Source organism: Cucurbita maxima, unplaced genomic scaffold (genome assembly GCF_002738345.1).
Source record: "Cucurbita maxima cultivar Rimu unplaced genomic scaffold, Cmax_1.0 Cma_Scf00008, whole genome shotgun sequence".
NCBI classification, from domain to species: domain Eukaryota; kingdom Viridiplantae; phylum Streptophyta; class Magnoliopsida; order Cucurbitales; family Cucurbitaceae; genus Cucurbita; species Cucurbita maxima.
In genome coordinates, this window is record NW_019272024.1 from 222,119 (window position 1) to 244,903 (window position 22,785).

Consider the following 22,785-nt stretch of genomic DNA (forward strand, 5'->3'; position numbering starts at 1 on the left):
GAAGATGATCGAGTATGATCTCATTAGAATGCATGCATGTATGTATGTATGTATGGAGTGTAAAAAGTAGTCCTTTTATTCCATAGCTTTAGTACAACACTTTATATTCCACTTCATATACCTTTATTTGGTGTTAGTTATTTGGTATTCTCAGAAGAAAGGGAGGATTTTGATTAGTGGGTATCGATGAAAGTGGACTTTATATTATAAAGTTAATTATGAAGAATATGGGCATCAAAATGCTCTAAATTAATTCCACATCAAATCGATATCTAACTCTACTTTCATATGAGAAGCTTAATGGCAAAGAAACTTGCTGTTGTTTCCAAACCATCCAAAATCAAAATTCTATTCCATTTATTCAAACATATATTCTTGCTTTTCTTACCTTTTTTTCTTATCAAAATACTCCATCTTCCCAACCTTTAAGCCAGAGATCAAAGTTAGAATTCTTTCTCAATCAGAATTCAAAATAAAATGTTTTCACTTAAGCACTATTTTAAATATTTTTTAACTATAACTTTAAAGAATCATTTTTATTCTTTTTTGTTGGTCGAAGAAAATGTTTAAAATAATCTTTTGTAAAAGAAAAAAAAAATTGTAATAAACGTAAAAAATTAAAGATGACATTCTTTGTGGTGCGGTGGGCAAAGGGAGTTGTTCCATATTTATATTTATATATAGATTCTTTTAAATAAAGCCTAAAAGCCAAGGGGAAAATCTCTCCATATATAATAGCATAATAATCTAAATCTAAGCTTGTTAGGCGAAATTAAAACTATAATAAAGATGGAGAGACTCACATTAATGACTTAATAATTCTGACTTTAATTGCTCCATTTTATTAAGTGTTTCATTACAAAACAATGATGAAATATATTCGTCACTCCAAAGTATAAAAAAAGAAAAAAGAAAAAAGAAAGTTGGGCCGAAACCGAATCCACCGACACTCTTATCCAAATGGAATATCATCCTATTATTTAATTTTTCTTATTCGTATTTATATATCTCCAATAGTTTTGCAAACAATTATTATTTGTCCCACTAATAAATATAAAATTAGCAGAGAGAGAGAAAATATAAGTATTCTTTATTTTGTGAAGCTATAATACAATCACTAAAAAGGCTATTGAAAAGAACAACATTAGAAAATAATTTATAAATGTATATAATATTTTCAAAGCTTAGGTAATTTAATTGATATTGATTATGGAATATTAGAGTTACAAAAACATAACGCGCTTTGATGCAATAAATATATACATATTTTGAATTTTATGATGGTACGCACAACATATTGATTGTTGAATAATGGTGGGAGGGTAGGACCTATGTCTTTGTAGATATGTGGAAAAACATGGCACATGCCAGCCTTATTCAAGATCCAACACCAATATATATATTTTTCCCTTTTTTAATAAAACATTGAAATATGATTGGTTGATAATGTTTTCTTGGTTTACTTATTACATAATTTCAACCATTTGATTGAAAATATATACTTGAAATAATAGAGCTTCTAAGCACCAAGTAATGATTGTATGTATTAAGTGAAGTAGAAAAGTAAGTGTTTGGTAAGCATTGAATTAAATTTAATGTGAACAAAAATTGAGAAAAATAAATTGAAAGATAAAGGAATTGAGGTGAAAAGAAAAGAAAATATGAACTAAAATTAAATTAGATATTAATGGAGGCATGTGGTTGGTTCCTCGCGTTGGGGGACAAATAACCAAACCCACCAATTTCATCCCCATACATTTCTCTCCTTCGCTTCTTCTTCTTCTTCTTCTTCTTCTTCTTCCAACCATATGTTTTTCAATGCCTTTTTCTTCTATTATTAATAAAATTATATTATACCAATCATTAAAATTAAAATTAAAATTAGGAAAACAAAAATGAAGGGAGAGCACGTGGCAAATGGGCGTCATTAAAGGGACTGCTCATCAAAACAAGGCCTCTATACAGTGTGTGGTAAGCACCGCAGGACCAAAATTAAGAAGGCGATCTAAACCCTACCAACAAAGGAAAAAATTTATTAATTATATTGGAGGTACGGGGAATCGAACCCCGTGCCTCTCGCATGCGAAGCGAGCGCTCTACCATATGAGCTACACCCCCGCTGGTATCGTATGCTATAAATTATTTAAAAAATATATTTCTATAAATATGTGGAAATGGGCCTGGCCCTTTAGTTAGTCGATGAGAAAGAAGGTCCAGAAAAAGGGGCGTATTCAGCGTTTTAGCAATGACGCCCAATCCAACTAAGATTCTTTTCATATAAAATAAAACTTTAATGCCTTTTTTTTTATTATTATTTTTTATTTGTTGTCGTTTATATGAAATTATTTGAGGGACATGGGAAATCAATTAAAGCATTAGTTACACACAAATAATTGCACCCGGTTGTGATCTAAAGGTCTCAATTAATCCGGAGGGAAAAAGTATAGAATAAAATAATAACAGTGAATATTTCCTCCTTATCAACAAGCATGTTGCATTTTGTCCCAACACTCCTATAAAAAAAAAAAAAAAAAAATTATAAAATTGAGATTGCTAAACCCCATCTAATCTCCAAAGCAAGTAGTAAAATTAGTAGGCTTTTAGAAGCAATCAAGGGTAATTAATGTTAAGTGGGGGCAAACCAAAGCATGGAAAGATTTGAATATGGCCCCCACTTAACATTAATTATAATCATTTCTACTCCTTTGTAAATTTAAAACTTAGAGGAAGCTAATTTTGATGGACTGAAAATAAATAATTTCATACAAATTCACCCACTGTTTGCCATTCACGCCTTTAGCTTTAAATTAATAATTATTTCTTCAGCTTTCTCTCTTGTTTGGAAATATAAAGTGCACCCAACTAGGGTACGCAATTATTTTGTCCTTTCATACTTTATAAACTGTGGATTTTCACAGTTTAATCAATGAAATAACTTATGAAAATATAAAATCATTGTCCCCTTCTATATCTTATATTAGCCGTTAAAATTAATAATGAAAGATATTCCAAATTTATATAAATTACGACCATCTTGTTGATAACTAAAATTTCATCAAACTCAAATATTAAACTTTTATAAGTAATAATATTGCAACATCAATCATTCTTATTCTTCTTGCGTTGCGTTGAGTGGGTTGACCTCACCAAAAAAAATATTTCTTTTTTTCATAAAATTCTGCATTATGAAGTATAGGAATGAATTAGGGTTTATGAGGGGGAAACTATTTTGCGGGTCTTCTTTTTTCTAAAAGCCCTAATCCTGTCTTGGATTTTTATGTATCTATTTCATTTCATTTTAACTTTTTTGAATAATGTCATTTGATTGGACCCTTTGATTTGGCTATTTATGCACCACCTTTTATATTATTATTATTTCATTTACATCCAACTCTAAAAGTAATTAAAATTTTAAAATTACATTTTAAACAATTCCAAACCAAATTTGATGATATAAGTTTTTTATATTAAATTTTAAAATGATAAATAATTTTAAAATATTTTAAAATCACTCTCAATCCTGCTTTAAAAACATAATTTAACGCCAAAATATTGTATTATAGAATATAGCGAAAAAATATAACATATATACTTTGAATGAAAGTAAGACACATGCACATAATCACAAACTTAAAAAATAAAAAATGAACGGTGGCTTCTCCTTGTGTCCAAGATTCAAAGTCCCATCCCACAGTGAATTGTAATGGAATAAGTAATAGTATTGGTTTTAATCTTATTTAATTCAAAAGCTCCTATGATTGTAATCAACATTCAAACTTTTTTCCTTTTTCTAACACTGTGGGAAGCAATAGATTTTGAAGCAGAATCATACGACATACCAGATATAAACTTATACGCCAATAAACATAAACAATATTCTAAATAATATCATGCATGAAAGATGAAAAAGAGTTAAAAAGAAGTGCATGTTTGGGTGACACACAAGGGAGGCATGCATGCATGGTGCTAGGAGCAGAGGGTGAGAGCCAGAGGGAAAGGTGAAAGAGGTGTTTAGTAGAGTGAGTGGTGCGTTTGTATTGTATGGTGTTGTTGGATAGGGTCATGCTGTCCCGCCATACAACACCATTCGCCCATTCCTGTCCGCCGGCTGGAAGCCTTGTTGTTATTTGTGCTGTTTCTTTCAACAAGCTTAGATTAGACTCTCCATCCAATGGCTTGGTGGCACCTTTCCTTGCGTTTCCAAAGTGGAACTCCCATCTCCTTTTCCACTCAACTTGCCTACAAACTTCATCTTACAGTGTTACTCAAATAAACCCTTCCATGCGTCACAAAATTGTTGGTTCCTACCATGTGTAGATAGAAAGTGAGCGTGGAATTGTGTCGTTATTCAAATTATTGTGGTTAATCCCATGGAAGGGTGACCTCAAAGGGTATATAGTTCATTTTTTGGATTGGGGGAGCTCTTACTTGTTTATTAAGCATTTTGGATTCACCCCTTTTCACCTTTTCCCCTCTACTTTACGGCCCCATCTCACACGTTATTCCCTCCCACCATTTTCTAATTTAATTATTTTAATTAAATCAAACAAATTCTTAAACAACGATTTCTTATTCCTTGTTATTATTGAAATAAGGAAAGTGGCGTAGCCACTAGAACACGAGTGGAGATAAGGAAGAAATTAAAAAGAAAGTTATTTTATGAAAAGAAAAGAAAGGCACCTGAAACCCATACTGTGAAAATCCAAAAATGCACAAATATGGATGAATTGGGCATTTCCAAACCGAATTTGAATATCAAATTGGGAGCATAGAATTTGTAATTATTCATCTCTTTTTCCTTGTACTTCATTTTTTAAAGTTATTTTTGATTTTTGTTCTTACACGCACAGTAAACCCTTCATACAGAATGGGATTTTGTAAGCAAAACTACTCAATTATATGTGATCCACGCTGTTTCTTTTTTATGTGGAAGCACACAAAATTGTTTTATGGGTCATAATAAGAAACAAATTATGAGTATAGTGTACCAAACTCTGTACTTGCAGAAAGATTCTCTATCAAAAACTTATTCATTTTGTCCATCTCTTTCCATCATATTCATTTTTATTATAAAATAAATCAACACTTGTTGTTTCCTTTTCTTTCCCAGTCCCTCTAAAATAGTTGAATATAATTAATGGAATCCAATGAACTCCGTTTTAGTATCAAATTAATTTTATTGACAGGGGTTGTATTAATTTGCAAGCTACGATGGTGGGCCTCCAAACTTGAAAGCGTTACATATATAATTTGGGTTTCATCGCCAATAATACACTTCTTTTCCCATAGTCGGAGGAATCCTATCGACTTCTTTCACATCATTTGCCTCGTTATGCATAATATTGCTCGTAATACAAGATATTGATTAAATTTTTGTGTCTTATTATGTTTTAGAAATTCAAATAGGGGGAGAGAGGGAGACGGGAAAGGAAAAGAAAAGCATCGTTAATGGCGATGATGGAGTCCATCGGTGGTGATGGACAATAAATAGTGGCGATGGCAGTCTTAATTGACGAGAGACTAAAATTACAATTCAATCTAAGTTAAATTTATCAGTTCTGTGCGTTTTAAAAAATAATTATACATACGTCAAAAAATAGTATTGAAAGTACAAAATTTGGAATTATAAACTCTCTCCCAAGATGTTGTATTGTTTTTTCTATATTTGCATTGGGAATCATTTCAGTTACTTTATTCAATTAAGAAAAACCAAAATTTTGCAAAAAGGAAATATTAAAAAATTAAGATGATGAGGGGCAAATGGGGACTTGCATAATGCAAATTATGTGTTTTTTTTTTTTTTTTTTTTTTTCATTTGTTGTCCTTATTGTATTGTGTTGAAACATCAATTACATCATCATCATCAATTTAGTCTCCAAATTAACATCTTCCATTGAAATACGAGTATAAATTCCACTCTTTCTCACCTCCAAAACAAACCCAATCATGATTCATTCTTTTTCTTTATACCTTTTTTTGCCTGCTCTGTTATTGGCTACTCTGTTTCTCTTCTGAAAAAACATTTGAAGCGATTTTCTTCCATTCCGCTTTCATCGTGTGAGCAAAAATGTTCGCGGATAATGGGGTTTTGTTTCCTCACTTCCAGAACTTCTCTCAGGTCCAACAGCTCGAGGAGTTTTGCAAAACCCAGCAGCCATGTTCTTCTCCAATGGTACTACTCTACTTTCCTCCATCTCTCTGTTCTTGCTTATTGCTCTTTCTCGGTTGTATGCTCTGCATTTTTCTTTGCGCCTGGTTTAATTCATTTTTTAATGCTCATTTGCTCAGATTTTTCAGTTTTGGGTATTGGGTGTTGTTCATTTTGCACTTTTCCATGGATATGGATATTAGTTCTGCTCTGCTTTTTATTGAAAACTAGGTTTCATGGCAAACTTGTGTTAATTTGGTTAGTAGGAAAGAAGATGGGGGAAATCTTTGTTTTGTGAAGTGCAAAATGGTGCATGAGTGGAATGAATGTGAAAAGAACGGCGATAAGGGAATTCTTTTTTCTCACTTTTTGCTTTCGTCAACAACATTTTGTAATGGCTATGTGATGCTTCTGCTTTACATGCTGGATGTCAAAAATAAATATGGGTATAAATAGAAAAGGAACATAATGGGCTTCAAACTCTTCTTTTTCACTCTTGGGGTTTCGTGTTCTACACAGTCATTCTTCCATTTTCTGTTCCATTCTGTTGTCTAAACTACTTGCTGGGATCTTACCTTCTAACCGCATTTGCACTCCTGCTGTTTGTGAAAATGCTTCAAAGAGAATAAAACTAAATCAGGCCCAAATTTGATCGATTTACACTTACTAAACCTCATATTCTGTTATCCATTCGTCCTGTGGTTTGAATTCTGTGGATTTCTTGATACCTTTTTGATTGCATCGCCCTAGCTTAAATTTATGAACGTGTTTCAAATATAATGCAGATATCCACCATCTGTGAATATGATATGGGTGGTGAAGGAGATCTCTTTGAAGCCCCACAACCACAACCATTTGATGAAGAAACTTTCATGGGTCTTGATCCTGTGATGGCAGCCATTTCAATGATATCTTGTGCTGAAGAAGTCATCTCTCCAGAAGGACTAGAAGTTGCAGACTTCCAATCGCTTCAAAATGACCAGCTCTTAAATGAGGTCTACTATGAGTGTGAAAAGGATCTTTTGGAAAAAGCAGCTCTAGAAAGACCACTGCCTGATGTCCTGAACATTGAAATCCCAGTTCTGAACCCAGAAGACAATCAAAGTCCAGAAAACAAGGCATTCCCTGATGCCTCAATCCAGAAAAGTTCCAGCTTGGGGTGCTTGAACTCGATGGATTTGGTGCAAGGATCTACCATCAGACCGTGTTTTATAGATTTCCAAGACATGGACTTCAGTTCTGTTTACGGTATGAGGAGGGCATTTAGTGAAGGAGATATTAAGGTTAGGTCTATGCATCTTGTAATCTGATTTTCATTCATCTTCTCCTTAAACAATCCATTTGTTGCGTGCATAAGGAAACTTCATATACAACGATGGTAGATGTTTAATATTTGGATTTGTTTGGCAGACACTCGGCAGTGACAAGATAGGCATGATCCATTCCCCCCTCCACCGACCTGTGTTCAGCAATTGCACCAGTGAGGAACGCCTAGAAAAGCTTTCCCGATACAGGAATAAGAGGACAAAGAGGAATTTTGGGAGAAAGATCAAGGTAAACAACAACCCTGTGAAGCACTCCCACTATGCCTGTTTTTGCATGTACTCCACATATTTTGGCACATACAGTTCTAAACTTTGTGAATTCTTCAAAATTCATTGTATGCTCTGGTTTTCAGTATGCTTGCAGGAAGGCTCTTGCAGACAGTCAACCTAGGATACGTGGACGGTTTGCGAAGACCGACGAATCTGAAGTTAAAGGCAGTAGCTCAATCTCAATGCTTGTTCTATGAAGAAATGAAAGTAAAAAAGCAATATAGGAATGAAAAGGTAGGTGTGATGAGTGGGAGGGAGAGATTAGCAGAAGCCTGGGGAATAAAGGTGTTTTGTCGTCTATGAGTTGTGTTAGTATCTTCAACAGACTACAATGGTTGGCTAGATTTGTACATACTGTATCCGTTGAATAAAATAGGAAATAAAAATTCTTCTACTTTGTTTATTAACTTTGTGAGATGGGCGTGGTGCTGACTGATAGAATGGGCTTAGCCTAAATGCCAAGTGACTGAATTCATTGATTGGGCACTAGAGTCTCACAAGTTCATCCAATCTTTCTTTAAATGACTTCTTTTCTGCATCATTTTACCAGAGAGCAGCATAAGATTAGACATGAACAGAGCCAACTGGTTCCCTCTAGTCTTCTTCTTTAGTTTCATAGCAGGAAAGGATGTAGCTCGGAGAAATCCGCCAGGGCTTCAAAAACACCTTCGTGGATTTCATGGATGGTTTTGAGAGTCCCTGACATTTGCTGCACACAACTTATAAGATGAATACTGCAGAACTGGTTGGTCACTTCCAAGATTTGTTCCTTGCTTGAATTGGGAGACAATCTTTGTATTTCTTCCTTCTGCTCATTCCCTTTACCAACTTAAACACATTTTAGAGAGAGAAATGTTGAAGAGTATTGGAAGGTAGTCCCACCTTTACTAATTTAGGAAATGATCCCAAGTAAAGAATCTATCTCAATTGACCGACCATGAGGGCTGGGAGAGGTGAGATTCAAGTAGGATGGTAGGAGTGACAAGGTTGTGGAGATACCCATCAAGATCTCCCTCCACTTCATGAACTCGAATACAAAAATGACCGCTTATGTCCTTTGTCGAAGGGTCTCTGGATTTCCAAGAAAACAACACAAATTTAACCTCCTTGAGTTTCATTCTCTGAGTCTGTCCTTTGTCGCTGCTCTCTGCTCTGCATGTCTGAAACTAAGATGGAACAGTTGGGAGCTTCAGAAATTTAACCTCCTTGCTTCCCAACTCTTTTACCAAATTATGATATCTTTGAAAAACAGGCGGAGAGAGAGAGGGAGAGGGGAACAAATATTCTTTCATTTCAAGGGTCAAGACTCTTCTGGGGAGGGGGCGTTTATAAACACCAAAAGTACCAAAATACCCCTCCAAGAAAATGGTGGGAAATTCTTATTTCCATCTCTTGAATCCAGAGTATCCGTCCCCCTATTGCCAAATGCCAGCATCAAAAACACAACACACCATTTCACCAACCCATTGACTTGCACAGACCACGAACTTCCTGCGTCTATCTGCCATGGCAAGTTCTTAAATTATTGGAGGAACATTCTCAAACCAAGCCCTTCAAAAGGATTTTGAAACTGACCCACAATCGATTCAATCCATGAAACTAGGAAAGTAACGAACTTGAGAAAAATTTGGCTCATTCACTCGGTGTTTTGAACATCTTTTGGCCTGCACATAATAAGAAAGTGGCGAGGTTTTGTTTCTTTTGAGATTATATGAAGTTGGTAAGCACCATAGCTCTCTCTCTTTCCTTTCTCACTCTGCATCAAAACAAAAAGAAATGGATGGTTGGTTCAAAAATTATAGAGAACTGAAGAAAAGGAAAGCAATTTGGTGGCTTTGGGGTTTTTGAGTAGACAAAGGAAAAAGAAAGGCAAATGCTTGGAGGCAGGCAGGGGAGAGACCCCTTTGGTGCATATTGCGAAATTTGCAACAAAACACATAAAATGAATCACATTATTCGTAGTCCTACGCCGCCGACTCCTCTTTCTCTTTCTATCATTGTTGCTCTCTCTCTCTCTCTCTCTCTCTCTCTCTCCTCATATAGATTGTGTTCGTCACCAGCCCTCTTTGTTTTTCTCAGTAGGAAGGATTATTTGAGAACACAGAAGGAAACAGAGTATAATTTATTTAGAATTAGAATGGTATTTGGGAAGTTTTTATTATTAAATATTATCCCTCTCTCTTTCTCTCTCTCTGCTCTGTGCTCTGACCCAGTTATAGCGAGAGAGAGAGAGAGAGAAAGGGGAGTTTCGTCGAACAGATCCCCATTCATTCAGGCTCTGGGAATTCGATTATTTCGTTTCTTTTTCTCTTTACGGACAAACCAATTTCCCTTCTTTGATTTTGGTTTTCCTTCCCCAACCCGCCATTTTCGAGTGCTCTTTCACTGTTCAATTGTTTCCATTGCTCTGTTCTCCGCCGTATTTGAGGAAAAGAGGGTTTTATGCGACTTTCACGACTCGGGCTTCTATTATAAATGTAATCATCAATTGCCATTAAGGGGTTGGAGATTTATGAAGTGAAATTCGCTTATCATTCACACAAAATGATAATCAAACGCAATCTGAAATCCCAAATGCCGAATCTGAAAAGGTGCAAACTCGCCGACTCGGTCGGTCAAGTCGACGAGAGCTTGGCGGCGAGGAAGAAGAGAAAGCTTAACGGTTATTACCCACTCAATCTTCTTGGCGAGGTTGCGGCTGGAATAATCCCTCTGAAGCTTCACGACATTCTCGGCCCCCAAAACAAGGGAATTACAGCGTCTTGGAGTACCCAGACATCTTGTTCCACCATGAAAATGGAGCCCAAGTCGACTAGCAGGGAATCATTAGCAAGAGAAGCTAAAAAAAGGCCGGCCGAGACCCCGCGACCGCCGCTTGTGAGGACCTCGAGAGGACGGGTTCAGGTACTTCCTTCTCGGTTTAACGATTCTGTTATTGAGAATTGGAGGAAAGACAGCAAGACTAGCATGCGCGATCACAGTCTCGATGAGGAATTCAAATGTAAGAAGGATAAGTCCAGTTTCAAGACTTCTAAAATTTGTAATGGGACTCCCAAGAAAACACACAACCGTGAAAAATTGGGTTTCAAGTTCGTCAAGTATCCGGCATTGTGCGAAGAGGAGGAGGATGAACCGGCGGGTATGGAGTTCAAGAATTTCGACTTTAGGAAGTATTCCAGCTCTCGCAGTTCACTAACCTCCCTACACGAGACTGTTGTTAAAGATGAGAAGTTCCCAGTTGATGGAAGTCCAAAGGAAACCAAACCGAAGGATGGTTTGTATGGACCTGAAGACTTCTATTCAGGTGATATTGTTTGGGCAAAGGCAGGGAGGAAGGAACCCTTTTGGCCTGCCATTGTCATTGATCCCATAACTCAGGCACCTGAACTAGTTTTGAGGGCTTGTGTTGCAGATGCAGCTTGCATTATGTTCTTTGGATATTCGGGGACCGAAAATCAAAGGGTATGTATGGCTAACAAGTAGAAGTTTCTTTTTTCTTTTTTTCTTTTTTGTTTCTGTTTGTGGAAGAATGTGTGAAATTTGAATGATCATGAACAGGATTATGCGTGGGTGAGGCGGGAGATGATTTTTCCATTTATGGATTTTATAGACAGGTATAGCTCCACTCTTCAATTATTGTTACAACGTTTCCATTTATGCATGGGTGCTCAGCCAAAGTTTTCATTTACAAGGTTCCAAGGACAGCCAGAACTGGATAGATGCAAACCCAAGGAGTTCCAGACTGCAATGGAGGAAGCATTTTTGGCAGAACGTGGGTTTACAGAGAAATTGATTGCAGATATTAATATGGCAGCTGGGAATATGATTGCTCATGAATTTCTTTTTCGAGGGACTCAGGAAGCTACTGCTTCTAACCAGGATCCTCACTGTCATTCTCCTCCTAACCGGACTTGTTGCATTAAGGTACACACACGTATAAGACTTGTTGCTTATACTTTGTGTGCTATTAGTTTAAGAAATTTGAACCTTCTTCTCCTTTGGTCATTGAATAATTGAGTTTGCTTGCTCCCCTATGGTTGTACTTCAACAAGTTAATTACTCTATACAGGAAGTGTATGCAAAGAAGAAAGATGGACGGCATTGTGAGGGATGTGGCCAAACACTTGCTATAAAATTGGTGAAGAAAATGAAAGCTTCACCTCCTGGAACTCAATTTTTATGTAAATCATGCACAAGGGTTCGTAGGAAGAGTTTGTTTCGACTTGAACTTTCTATCAGCAATTTGCCATTAAATTCAAGCTTATACCTTGCGGTTCTCTGTGCTAAAAGTGAATTTTACTTTTTTGCAGTTAACGAATTCAAAGCATTATTGCGGCATTTGCAAGAAGATTTGGAATCATTCGGATAGCGGTAGTTGGGTGCGTGAACATGCTGCCAAACTGTGGATTTGAGTTTTATCATATACTTCAAGATGAACACAGTCTAATTTATCATCCAAACCTTCTGTGTGATAGGTGCGTTGTGATGGTTGTAAAGTATGGGTGCACGCAGAGTGTGACAAAATTTCAGGCAACCTCTTCAAGGTTTGTTCCTTTCTCTCTCTCTCTCTGATTTTCCCACAACTAAGTAACTTGGTTCTTTCAGGATCTGGGAAGTACAGATTACTTCTGCCCTACATGCAAAGCAAAATTTGATTTTGAACTATCCGACTCAGAGAAATCACAACCCAATATCAAGTAACTCAACGTAGCTTTTATTTTCTTTTAATCTTCTTTCGTAAAATATCTTTGGTTATGCTTATTACTTGGTTCAACCTTTTGGTTTTGTGTTAATTCTGCAATACTGAAGTTGGGAGGTTCTGCTTCTGATGATTGTTAGTTTTTCTCACAGAGGGAAGACAAGTAATGATGGAATGATTCGTGCAAACAAAGTTACTGTGCTCTGCAATGATGTGGAAGGCGTTTATTTTCCGAGCCTTCACCTGTAAGCTTATGACTCACTCTAGTCCCTTTTTTTCCTTCTTTGGGGAGGAGGTGTTAAGGAACTCGAGGTGGTATTGATTATTACTCACATGATGCAAGTTCACCTTTTCTGTTTCTTTGCAGAGTTGTGTGCAAATGTGGGTCTTGCGGGACGGAGAAACAAGCACTTATTGAGTGGGAACGACATACTGGATCGAAGTCAAGGAATTGGAAGACAAGTGTGAGGGTAAAAGGTTCCATGCTGCCCCTAGAACAATGGGTAAGTGTGATCTTCATTTCACTCATGCATATTGCTTATGGCCCCTCCTATGACTTTCAGGGCACCATTATCTTTTAGTTAACAGATTCATACCTGTACAATAAGTAATACTTGATCCTTCTAATTCACACGAGGTCAGGTATGTTGTAATGAATTTTCATTCTGTCCAAGCTTAGTTTTATTCACCAGTAGGTGCATTGTGCTTTCATTTTTAGTTCTGAACAATCTTGTTTCATAGATTGAAACGAATGCTATAATACTTGACCCTGCAGATGCTGCAAGTAGCTGAGTACCATGCAAGTGTTGTTTCTGTCAAGCACCCTAAACGGTCTTCCACGAATGAGCGAAGGCAAAAGCTGCTCGCTTTTCTGCAGGGTATACCTGAATTTTCATTTGCCCCTCTTTTTGAGATGTAATATTCTTTGTTGGGTAAAATAGTTTGTGTAGTGCTACAGTAGCCTACCAAGTATTGATAACCCAAACTAACTTCACCGTTCTTGCTGTCTCAGAGAAATATGAACCTGTTTATGCAAAGTGGACAACAGAGAGATGTGCCGTCTGTAGATGGGTTGAAGATTGGGACTACAATAAGATTATTATATGCAACAGGTATTGTAAAAAATGACTATTTTTCTCATCACTTGTATTCAAATACAATATAATTCAGGTCAAAAGCCCCATACTTTCCCTTGAGGCCGAGTGTCTACCGACTGAAATAACTTGTTTTCTTAGATCTCTTTGTTCAAAACAAATCTGTTTCTGTAAATATATTATCAATGATGCTTTGGTGGGAACTTATGTATCAGATGTCAGATAGCAGTTCATCAAGAATGCTATGGAGCTAGAAATGTTCGGGATTTAACATCTTGGGTCTGTAAAGTGTGTGAAACTCCTGATGTTAAGCGGGAATGTTGCCTTTGTCCAGTAAAAGGTTTTGTTTTCTACATTTTGTGGATCAAACTAGTTTTGTATTAGATTTTTTAACTGCCTGCACAAATCATGTACATTTTTATTTCCAGTATTAAATCATTGCCCTGTAGCTGATAATTTTTATACTATAGGGGGTGCGTTGAAGCCCACTGATGTCGACACATTATGGATCCATGTTACCTGTGCTTGGTTTCGACCCGAAGTCTCGTTTGCCAGTGATGAGAAAATGGAACCTGCTCTTGGTATCTTGTGCATCCCCTCAAATTCTTTTGTAAAGGTTCGATGTCTATAGTTTTTCAATTGTGCTTTGCAGAGGTTCCTGCTAAGATTTTCTTTTTTCCTTTACTTTTCCTAATCTTCACTAAATACTCGTCTTCATGAATTCCAGATTTGTGTTATCTGTAAGCAAATTCACGGTTCATGCATGCAATGCTGCAAGTGCTCTACTTACTACCATGCTATGTGTGCATCAAGAGCAGGCTATCGCATGGAGGTACTCTTCATTGTCCTGCCACTTGTTGTTTTTCTGTAACATGTAAATTGATGGTATGTTACCCTTCAATCTTCATATGACCGAGCTTCAGCGCTGATCGTTACCTACCTCTAAACTGTTTCGCCTATTTTGGAATCTGTGCTGTGGTCGGTACTTGAAGTTATAAATTGTTTCTCCTATTGTTTTGTAAATTGGACGAATATTTGAAACAATTCCTGATAGATGTCCATTCCAAACAATAATCCCCCGGCCCCCTTCCTCGAATCCATAACGTCATAAGTGTTAGCCTTTTCACATGTAATGTTTTAGCAAGACTGGATGTCCAATCCAACAGATTGCTTGTGCTTTTGCAGTTGCACTGCCTGGAGAAAAATGGTAGACAAATCACAAAAATGGTATCTTATTGTGCTTATCATAGGTATTGCTTTCTTATTTGGGATTGTAGGAAAAAGATGATGTTGTTTCTACATGAAGCTTGGTTTCTGATCACGTCTTGTGTAATTTTTCATCATTTCACCATGATGGGTTAGGGCTCCCAATCCGGATACTGTTCTTATCATACAGACTTCTCTTGGGGTATTTTCTGCTAAAAGCCTTCTTCAGAATAAGAAGAGAGGTGGTTCAAGATTAATTTCATCTAATACAAAGGAAATAGAACAAGTATCTGAAACTTCTGAGCTTCAGCCATTTTCTGCTGCAAGGTGTCAGGTTTATAAAAGATCAACTAGCGTGAAGAAGGTAAGGTACTCCATGTTCTGCATATCTTCTTTGCTGTTAGATTGCTCTAGTTACTGACATTGGCTCTTTATACTCTTCTTGTTACTAGAGGACGGTCGAGGAAGCTGTTATACACAAAGTGATGGGGCCATGCCATCATCCTTTACAAGAATTACGAAGCCTTAATACATTCAGCGTAAAGTTCATCCTCATTTTAAGTATATACTGAAGTTCGTCGACCCCCTTCTTCCGCTTAGAACAAGATGATATTTACTCTTGTTGCATTACAGTTACCGATGGTAGAGGAACCAAAGATCTTTTCCTCGTTTCGGGATCGATTGTACCACTTACAGGTAATGGTAATTTGCTTCTCACTCTCCACAAATGAAAGTATCCTTGTTTGATATCTGACTTTCTTTCTCATATGGGTGTGTGATTCCAGAGAACAGAAAACGATCGGGTATGCTTTGGTAGATCTGGTATACATGGATGGGGGCTTTTTGCACGTAGAAACATTCAAGAAGGAGAAATGGTATAGAGACATATAAATTAGATGCTAAATGAGATTATGCCCATGTACTGTTTTGTGAATTTTTCTCTGGTTAGGATGTGTTCCTTTTGAGATGAATTGGCATGCTCAATGAGATCATGTTGTAAGAACAAATAGATAGGCGAAAGATATATCTATGCAAGCTTGAAAAACTTTTAGCTTAACTAGTTAACACATATGCTCCAACCAAGAGGTTCGAATCTCCCATCTCCCACCGAAAAATCATGATAACATTCCTATTTAATGCATGTTTGGACTGAGGCTCACCATTTGTTTTTTAAATTTTTGCAGGTTCTTGAATATCGTGGTGAACAGGTGAGGCGCACTGTTGCCGATCTAAGAGAGGCACGGTACAGATTGGCAGGAAAAGACTGCTATGTATGTTTATGTTGACTCTTCCTTTCAAACTCTACCCAGAGTTTACAAACTAAATATAAATTACACAACCTAAGTTTGAATGTTAAGTGTTCTATCCAGTTTTACATAGTCTGAAGACTCACAAATGTAGGTTACTACACAAAATTGTGATTCAAACACTCCCAAGTTTTTGTACATTAATTTGATGACAGTATATCAACTTATACTGTTGTCGACTCGTGATATTTCTGACAGCTTTTTAAGATCAGTGAAGAAGTAGTTGTCGATGCCACCGACAAAGGAAATATAGCACGCTTGATCAACCATTCAGTAAGTTGTTGCAGTCTAGCTTAATTAACTTTTGCTATAAAGTGGTTAATACTTGAATTTAGTGGGATTCATGTGTGTGTGTGTGTGTGTCCTAAATTCTTTGTGCAGTGTATGCCCAACTGCTATGCAAGGATCATGAGTGTGGGCGACGAAGAAAGTCGGATTGTGCTCATTTCCAAGGCTAATGTCCCTGCTGGCGAAGAGCTAACGTCTCTATCTCTCTCGCACACATATATACATGCACACGAGCACATGCTCGCTCTTGGAGAGAGTATGATTGATTCTAAATCAAAGTGTTGTTTGGATTGGACAGGTACGATTACTTGTTCGATCCCGACGAACCCGATGAATTCAAGGTCCCCTGTTTATGTAAAGCTCGAAAGTGTCGAAAGTTCATGAATTAGGCCATTAGGATGGATACCTTAACACACATCACATTCATTGTTTCTCCTCAAAGATGCTAACTCAGTCTCTGCAGCCAACAGGAAAAAGGAAAGTTGTTGAGTTTGTTCTTATACGCACACTCAAAACCTTAAACCTTAACAAAGGGAAGGCTACACATTGATCAGCTGGGTTCTGGTTTAGGGCATTCATTCATGTAAATTTTTTTGACTCACCATCCATCTTAATAGTTACTTCAATGTTGACCCATGGTGTTCTACTTTCTTGTTTCCACAAATCATCAATCTCCATGTATATGTTACGTGGAAATGGAAGATCAAATCATCGATTTTTAGAATAGTAATTATAATTTTTTAATAAAAGATGTTTATAGAGACTTTTTTTTTTTAAAGTCTTCATTAAATTTGTATTTTAACTAAAAATAAAATATTGGGAAATATGAAGATAATGAAGAAAGTAACGATAAGGATCCAGTAGAGACAATTGTACATGAAGCCGGACGGGGCCGATAAAATAGAGAAAATAAATTCCCAAGTAGTGGTGACGTGTAAACATCAGAGCGGGAGTGATCAGAAAAGGATTGGGATCACCGTTAAAAAAGATGGGCAGAGAAAGTCTGACAAACAAACAAGAGATTCAGATATTTGAGAGCGAGGAAAGCTCATGGAGCAACGTTTTCAGCTCTTCCTTCCACGCAACTTTCACGCTCTTCTTCTTCTATATAATTTTTCGATGTTTCCTTCCCGAATCTTCGCACCCATCTCCCTCCATTTCCGGTCAGTCCACCACTTTTCTTACTCTCTCCTCAGACTGCTTCTTCTTGTATATTGGAGTCGGAATGTGTATTTCTAGAGTTGTTTTGATGTTCTGCATGAATTTTGTTTCTAAATTACTTTAATTTGAACTGATTCGGTCGCCTGAGGTTGGTATTTCTCCTTATAGCGATGCGGCTTCAATAGCTACAGATAAATGCATTCTTCCTTTTTTGCTGAAACTGAAAGTTGTATATGTCTTGTTATTTATGTTGCCGAAGATTTAAGCAATCTCAATGTTCCCTTTTCCGTCTCATATGGCCTGTCTGGCACTTTGGGAAACAAGATGAGACAACTTTGATTGCTATATTTGTGCGTAATTGGACTTCGTCTTCCCACCGTCTGATTAGTGGCGGGAATTTTCTTAATCCCATTTTCAGAACTGTGATTATGTATTCTGAAGGTTGGGACTTACTCAATTGGGTTTTCCTTTTCAGTGGCTGAAGCTGTGATCTATGGGGTCACTTCATGGAAAGGCTCCGAACCCAAATTTTGAAAGGGCGATGGGTATTTGTTTTAAGGATAATCGGTCGACTAGACTGATTGGGCCTCTTCAAGTGCAATTTGTGGGGGAAAATCCCAGTTCAAACTGGGCGCGATGTTCAAAATTACTGTGTTCATCTATGCGAAAAGATGCTTCTGTGTCAGAATCAAAGCGCAATGCTCCGGGTCCTCTATCGGTATCCATGGAGGAGGAATTGGAACATGTCATCAGATTCAAGATGTCTGATTTCAAGATTCTCGATTGTGTCAGCACAGGCCTTGGAGGTCGGGTATGAGATTTTTTTTTTCTTTTTAATGATGTCACTATTCGCTTTCTCTTACTAGTTGTTGACGTGTGTGCAATAATGTGGTAGGCGGATGAAATAGTTTTTGAAGCACTTGTGAAGAATCGCCTTAGGTTAGTTACTTCTGGTTTATTACTCGATATTCTCCAAATAATTCAAGTCTTAATAACTAGGATTCTTTTACTGTAGCCCTTTATACAACACAAAGGTCGTGCTTCGAAGGCTTAAGACTACCCAGGCTCAGCGTAGAGGAAAAAGAGCTATAGAAGTTTGTCTCTTATCCATATTTTCTTGTAAAAAGACTTACAAACGAATAATAAGATATTGTACTTGACTCTGTTTCATAATAATATGGTTAGGTATTAAAGAAACTGGCTCCTCGCAGACTCATGTATCACTCCTATTCAATGCAAGTTCATGGTTACATATCTTCACTTATGAGCAACGGCCACTCCTCATTTACTCTGGTCCATGGGGTAGGTGTGGATAGTTGTTGGATTACATGGATTCTTGTGCCTCCAATACTTGGTCTTCTTAAAGTTTTTGGATACATTTTTGTTTACTTCAAATTGGTTGTAGCATTCAACTTTTTTGCCATTCTAAAGTTTCCTATGAAACTATCACCTTTAGCAACCCTATCAACCCAACTTTCATGAACGACTAGTGTCATGAAGATATTTTTTGTACCAGCTAGAACTAAATGTAGGATCTGACGCACTCTTTCTGCCAAGAGTTTGGAACTACCGACCTTTGTTTATTAGATTTTATTGCTTTATATGACTTCTTCCAGTTTTTTTTTTTTTTTTTTTTTAGATGGTTCTGTTTATGTGAAATTTTTGTATAGTAATGTTAATGCAGACTTTCTGCTTTCAATTGTAGCATCATGGTAGTTTTTCTTTAAGGCATTGGCTTCAACAGTCAGATTGGCTTCCAACACTGGAAGCTACTCTTGCACTGGATGAAGAGTCTGTCAGAAAGGTTGGTGATACTACCACTGGAGGACCTGCAGTTTCACGCCACTCGCGGCTCATTCGAGTATTGATGAGGGATCTCTTGATTGGAGTAGGTGAATTATAGAATGTTGGGTATCCATAAAACTGAGAGTGACACTAGTTCTTGATGCCTTCCTTGTATTTGCCTCAGGTTAATTACTTGCATAGCCATGGGCTTGCACATACTGAATTGAGGTTGGAAAATGTTCACATAAGCCCAGTTGATAAACATGTCAAAGTAAGTACACTTTCTTCTGTATGATACCAAGTAGAATAGGCTAATTCTCTTCCATTTATATCATTTCTATTTGTGACCGTGGTAGTAATCTCTTATTTATAAATCAGACATCCATAGTCCGAAGCCTGATAAGGCCTATCATTGGTATTAACTGGCAACATCGAGGATAATACTTTATTACTTTTTACTGAGCTAGATGATTGATGGATCAAATTGAATGTATCTACACTAGTCTACAGCTCCTGAAATATGTAAGGCATGATGTCCTTTCTGATTTAAGTTGTGAATAGACGTTCTAAGCGTGTATGGTTTGTGATTTAGATTTGGTTACTCTTGCATAGTCAGTAAAAATTGTGCATGTGCTTTAGTTTACTTAATCAAGAAATGATAACGAATAAACGTTGTATGAAACAGTTACGTCTATTAATGTACTAACTTGATGTTCAAGAAATGAACCAACAGATTACTGTCCTTCACATCTTATATTCATCCTGGATTTCTTTTATCAGGTTGGAATTTTGGGAAATGCAGCCTACTTCCATGAAAATGCTGAGAATGATAACACTACCGAAAATGACTTGGATCGACGGCAGATGATGATTGCATTTGACATGAGGTATTGTTGGAGAAAGGAATTACTGTTTAGACTCTGTTTTCCTGTTAGAACTTCTTGGTAGTCTTCTTGATATTTTTTCCACTTACGGTGTAGATGTGTGGGGTTCATGATGGCAAAGATGGTTTTTCAGGAACTCATGGACCCATTGACATTCACAAAGTTTAAATTGTTTTTCTCAAAGGTATAACATCTGAATAATTGCATTTCTTTTTCACTCCAGAACCTCTTTTCCACAGGAATCTGCATTGGCAAGATCTGCCACTGGACGAACTTTTAACATTTAGTATTTGTGTTTTATTTCAATTATGTAACCATGTTTACTTGATGTGGAAATATAGGGCCACGATCCTTCATGCTTGCGTGAATATTTGTTACGAGTCCTCGACCATAGACTATCATCTGGAAATGTCGGATTTCAAGTAAATATCTATTTTATAAATTTCATGCAATCACTTTTCCACAATGTATGCGCAGATCTTTGATTCATTTATCTTGCAGATACTTGATAGAAATTGGGGCGCAGGATGGAACCTTCTGTCCTTGTTACTTGCAAACAAACCTTCTAAAAGAATAAGGTAAGTAGATGGGATTTAGGAAGTTATACATTAGGAGATGGTAAGGGCTTTGTTGCAACTAAGGATAGATAATGGCTTTGGGTCATCATTTGGAACTCTTCTTCTGTGTAACCTTTAGCTTTTCAATGGGAATTTTGTTTCTTTTTCGAAATAAATAAATAACTGAACCTTCCTGCAGCTGCTTAGAGGCTCTCAGGCATCCATTCCTGTGTGGACCGAGATGGCGGATAGCTCCATCAATGGAAATTATTAGATGGGGCCTTGGTTCAACTGCAGTCCGAATTACAGAGGAATATATTTACAGCCTACCTCAGGTTTGTGCATAATATATCTCTTCATCATCTTCCTGTTTAATCTCTCTCTCTAAGAACATTTTGAATTTTAGAAGGTTTGCTAACTAGTGTTTCTTTTTCCTTATTTTATATGATTAAGCGAAGAAAGCTTTCCCACTTCATTGAGTTGATGGAGATGCTGACTCCTCATTCAAAACCAAAGGTGATCTATGTTAACATCTCCATATAAACATATTTACACGCATCACCTTGCCTGAAAACAGCAACTTGTGTTGACATCTTCGGTTCACATATCCCATATGGGCTGCAAACTATATGCTGTAAAATGACCCCTGTTATGTCTATGTTCAAGGAGTAAGCATCTAACTGCTTATGTTGGACTTTCTCTATACAGCATTGGCAGGAGTTAATCCCAGGAAAGTGGCGTTTCTTATACTCAACTGGGAGGCACATCGGGCTCACCCTTCGTCAACCTCCCGCTAGAGTTCTTATTGGAGATGTGTGCTTGACAGTTGCTAGAGACTCTAAGCTAAACAATCGCCTTTCATTGACCTCAGACATTAACTTCACAGTCATGAGAGGTCGTAACTGGCCCCACAATAAAATCGGCATCAACGGTAAACTGGTAATTAACTCTTCCTCCAGAATACAAGCTGGAAGAAGACTGTACCTGAAGGAAGAAAACACTGTTGCCCTTGGTCAGCCTTCTTTTGGTGAATCCAATGCAGAGCATGTGCTGGCTCAGAAGTTGTCCAGTACGAGATGGAGGAAGGTGATTCCTTTTGAGGAGCTTCCATCCAGCCTCCCAGCAGTGAAGCTCATTTCAGGCGACATTGATTTGACAATGAGTCTCGACATTCCGCTGAGCGAAGACATAGATGCTGCAAGAAATGTAATTCGGGAAGTCCGGACACAAGTTCCACCGGCATTGTTCGATTTGTCGAAGTTTATCTGTGGGACATATGTGGACTCCAGACTCCTGATTCTTCGATCTGTAGATGGATCTGCACTTTTATTTACTAGATCTTGCCTGCATGAAAGCCATAACAAATGACGGTTGTTCTTTAGACTCAAATTTTGTAACCAAATTCATTGTAAAGATCCATCCTAAATTTATATCTAGTGGTTGGAAAACAAGCAAATCTTTTCAATCCACATTAATGGTTACTGCATCAGAATAGAACATGATTCCTCAAAATTTTAGGTTTTAAAAAAAGCATTACAAGGTGAGGATGAGTATAATTTGCTTCTGCTTTTTGTAATCTGTATTCATTCAACTAGCATTCAGTAGAGAGAAATTCAGATAGAAGTTAGTAGAGAAATACATGAGATTCTTACATCAATCCCTGGAGTTGCAGATCAGTATATGTCGCCACTTGATAACTCCTTAACGAGAGATTACAGGGTTCACCATGAGAACTGTTCTCATGATCAGATTTAGAGCACCTGTTTCAGTGTAGCCAAATACCTGCTTCAGTCGTCTATCATAAAATGCACTAAAAACGTTGGTTCCTGAAGTTGTTTGCCCTCCAAGTGCCGCAATCTCAACTTTCCCGGCAGTATCCTTGTCTTCATGAATCTCTACCTGCACAAAAAGCAACGATAACATAAGGGGACCAGCAAGAAGGTGGCTCTGCAGCACAGAAGCAGGCTCATTTTGGAGCTCCTTCACTATAAGCCGCTCGAGTCGCACTACCTTCTCGTGTGACGCGCGGATCACCTCTAGCAGCGTAGACAACATGTTAAC

The 22,785-nt window shown here is 37.3% G+C and overlaps 3 protein-coding genes and 1 non-coding gene across 7 annotated transcripts; 3 read left to right on the forward strand and 1 right to left on the reverse strand.

The window, feature by feature from the left end:
- Positions 1–2,045: 2,045 nt before the first annotated feature.
- Positions 2,046–2,118, reverse strand: TRNAA-CGC. Its single transcript has one exon. It is a non-coding gene; the product is annotated as a tRNA-Ala (tRNA).
- A 3,776-nt stretch (positions 2,119–5,894) lies between these two features.
- On the forward strand, positions 5,895–8,150 carry LOC111482856. The gene is made up of 4 exons (XM_023128857.1): positions 5,895–6,172; positions 6,934–7,431; positions 7,559–7,702; positions 7,827–8,150. The coding sequence occupies exons 1-4, from the start codon at positions 6,068–6,070 to the stop codon at positions 7,938–7,940; spliced, it is 861 nt and encodes a 286-aa protein (XP_022984625.1). The 5' UTR covers positions 5,895–6,067; the 3' UTR covers positions 7,941–8,150.
- Positions 8,151–9,898: 1,748 nt separating this feature from the next.
- LOC111482792 (histone-lysine N-methyltransferase ATX4-like) lies at positions 9,899–16,985 on the forward strand. Of its 2 annotated transcripts, XM_023128757.1 has the most exons (23): positions 9,903–11,205; positions 11,302–11,357; positions 11,436–11,667; positions 11,813–11,941; positions 12,054–12,122; positions 12,219–12,287; positions 12,349–12,440; positions 12,595–12,687; positions 12,810–12,945; positions 13,218–13,320; positions 13,455–13,554; positions 13,752–13,876; positions 14,007–14,152; positions 14,264–14,368; positions 14,722–14,786; positions 14,899–15,106; positions 15,195–15,281; positions 15,376–15,438; positions 15,528–15,617; positions 15,927–16,013; positions 16,248–16,322; positions 16,431–16,531; positions 16,636–16,985. In XM_023128757.1, exons 1-23 carry the CDS (start codon positions 10,288–10,290, stop codon positions 16,724–16,726), a joined length of 3,240 nt encoding a protein of 1,079 aa, XP_022984525.1. In that variant the 5' UTR covers positions 9,903–10,287; the 3' UTR covers positions 16,727–16,985. The 2 variants fall into 2 exon arrangements, 1 of the variants encoding a protein (XP_022984525.1); XR_002718261.1 differs by lacking the exons at positions 15,528–15,617; positions 15,927–16,013; positions 16,248–16,322; positions 16,431–16,531; positions 16,636–16,985 and having other exon boundaries at positions 9,899–11,205; positions 14,899–15,111.
- A 210-nt stretch (positions 16,986–17,195) lies between these two features.
- LOC111482793 (probable plastid-lipid-associated protein 14, chloroplastic) lies at positions 17,196–22,210 on the forward strand. Of its 3 annotated transcripts, none has more exons than XM_023128758.1 (14): positions 17,196–17,500; positions 17,974–18,309; positions 18,394–18,437; positions 18,514–18,592; positions 18,684–18,800; positions 19,204–19,386; positions 19,468–19,554; positions 20,064–20,170; positions 20,264–20,351; positions 20,509–20,589; positions 20,669–20,745; positions 20,924–21,059; positions 21,178–21,240; positions 21,433–22,210. In XM_023128758.1, exons 2-14 carry the CDS (start codon positions 17,992–17,994, stop codon positions 22,090–22,092), a joined length of 2,040 nt encoding a protein of 679 aa, XP_022984526.1. In that variant the 5' UTR covers positions 17,196–17,500; positions 17,974–17,991; the 3' UTR covers positions 22,093–22,210. The 3 variants fall into 3 exon arrangements, with proteins under 3 accessions (XP_022984526.1, XP_022984527.1, XP_022984528.1); XM_023128759.1 differs by lacking the exon at positions 17,196–17,500 and adding an exon at positions 17,607–17,848; XM_023128760.1 differs by lacking the exon at positions 17,196–17,500 and having other exon boundaries at positions 18,041–18,304.
- The last annotated feature ends 575 nt before the right edge of the window (positions 22,211–22,785 follow it).

Bases quoted from the DNA above. Each gene is read 5' to 3' on its own strand.
- LOC111482856 (XM_023128857.1), top strand. From the start codon at position 6,068: ATGTTCGCGGATAATGGGGTTTTGTTTCCTCACTTCCAGAACTTCTCT. The intron at 7,432-7,558 runs GTTAGGTCTATG...TTTGTTTGGCAG, and splicing joins TTAGTGAAGGAGATATTAAG to ACACTCGGCAGTGACAAGAT. The intron at 7,703-7,826 runs GTAAACAACAAC...TCTGGTTTTCAG, and splicing joins ATTTTGGGAGAAAGATCAAG to TATGCTTGCAGGAAGGCTCT.
- LOC111482793 (XM_023128758.1), top strand. From the start codon at position 17,992: ATGGGGTCACTTCATGGAAAGGCTCCGAACCCAAATTTTGAAAGGGCG. The intron at 18,310-18,393 runs GTATGAGATTTT...ATAATGTGGTAG, and splicing joins GCACAGGCCTTGGAGGTCGG to GCGGATGAAATAGTTTTTGA. The intron at 20,352-20,508 runs GTATAACATCTG...GTGGAAATATAG, and splicing joins TTAAATTGTTTTTCTCAAAG to GGCCACGATCCTTCATGCTT.
- LOC111482792 (XM_023128757.1), top strand. From the start codon at position 10,288: ATGATAATCAAACGCAATCTGAAATCCCAAATGCCGAATCTGAAAAGG. The intron at 12,288-12,348 runs GTTTGTTCCTTT...TGGTTCTTTCAG, and splicing joins TTTCAGGCAACCTCTTCAAG to GATCTGGGAAGTACAGATTA. The intron at 16,532-16,635 runs GTCTCTATCTCT...TGGATTGGACAG, and splicing joins CCTGCTGGCGAAGAGCTAAC to GTACGATTACTTGTTCGATC.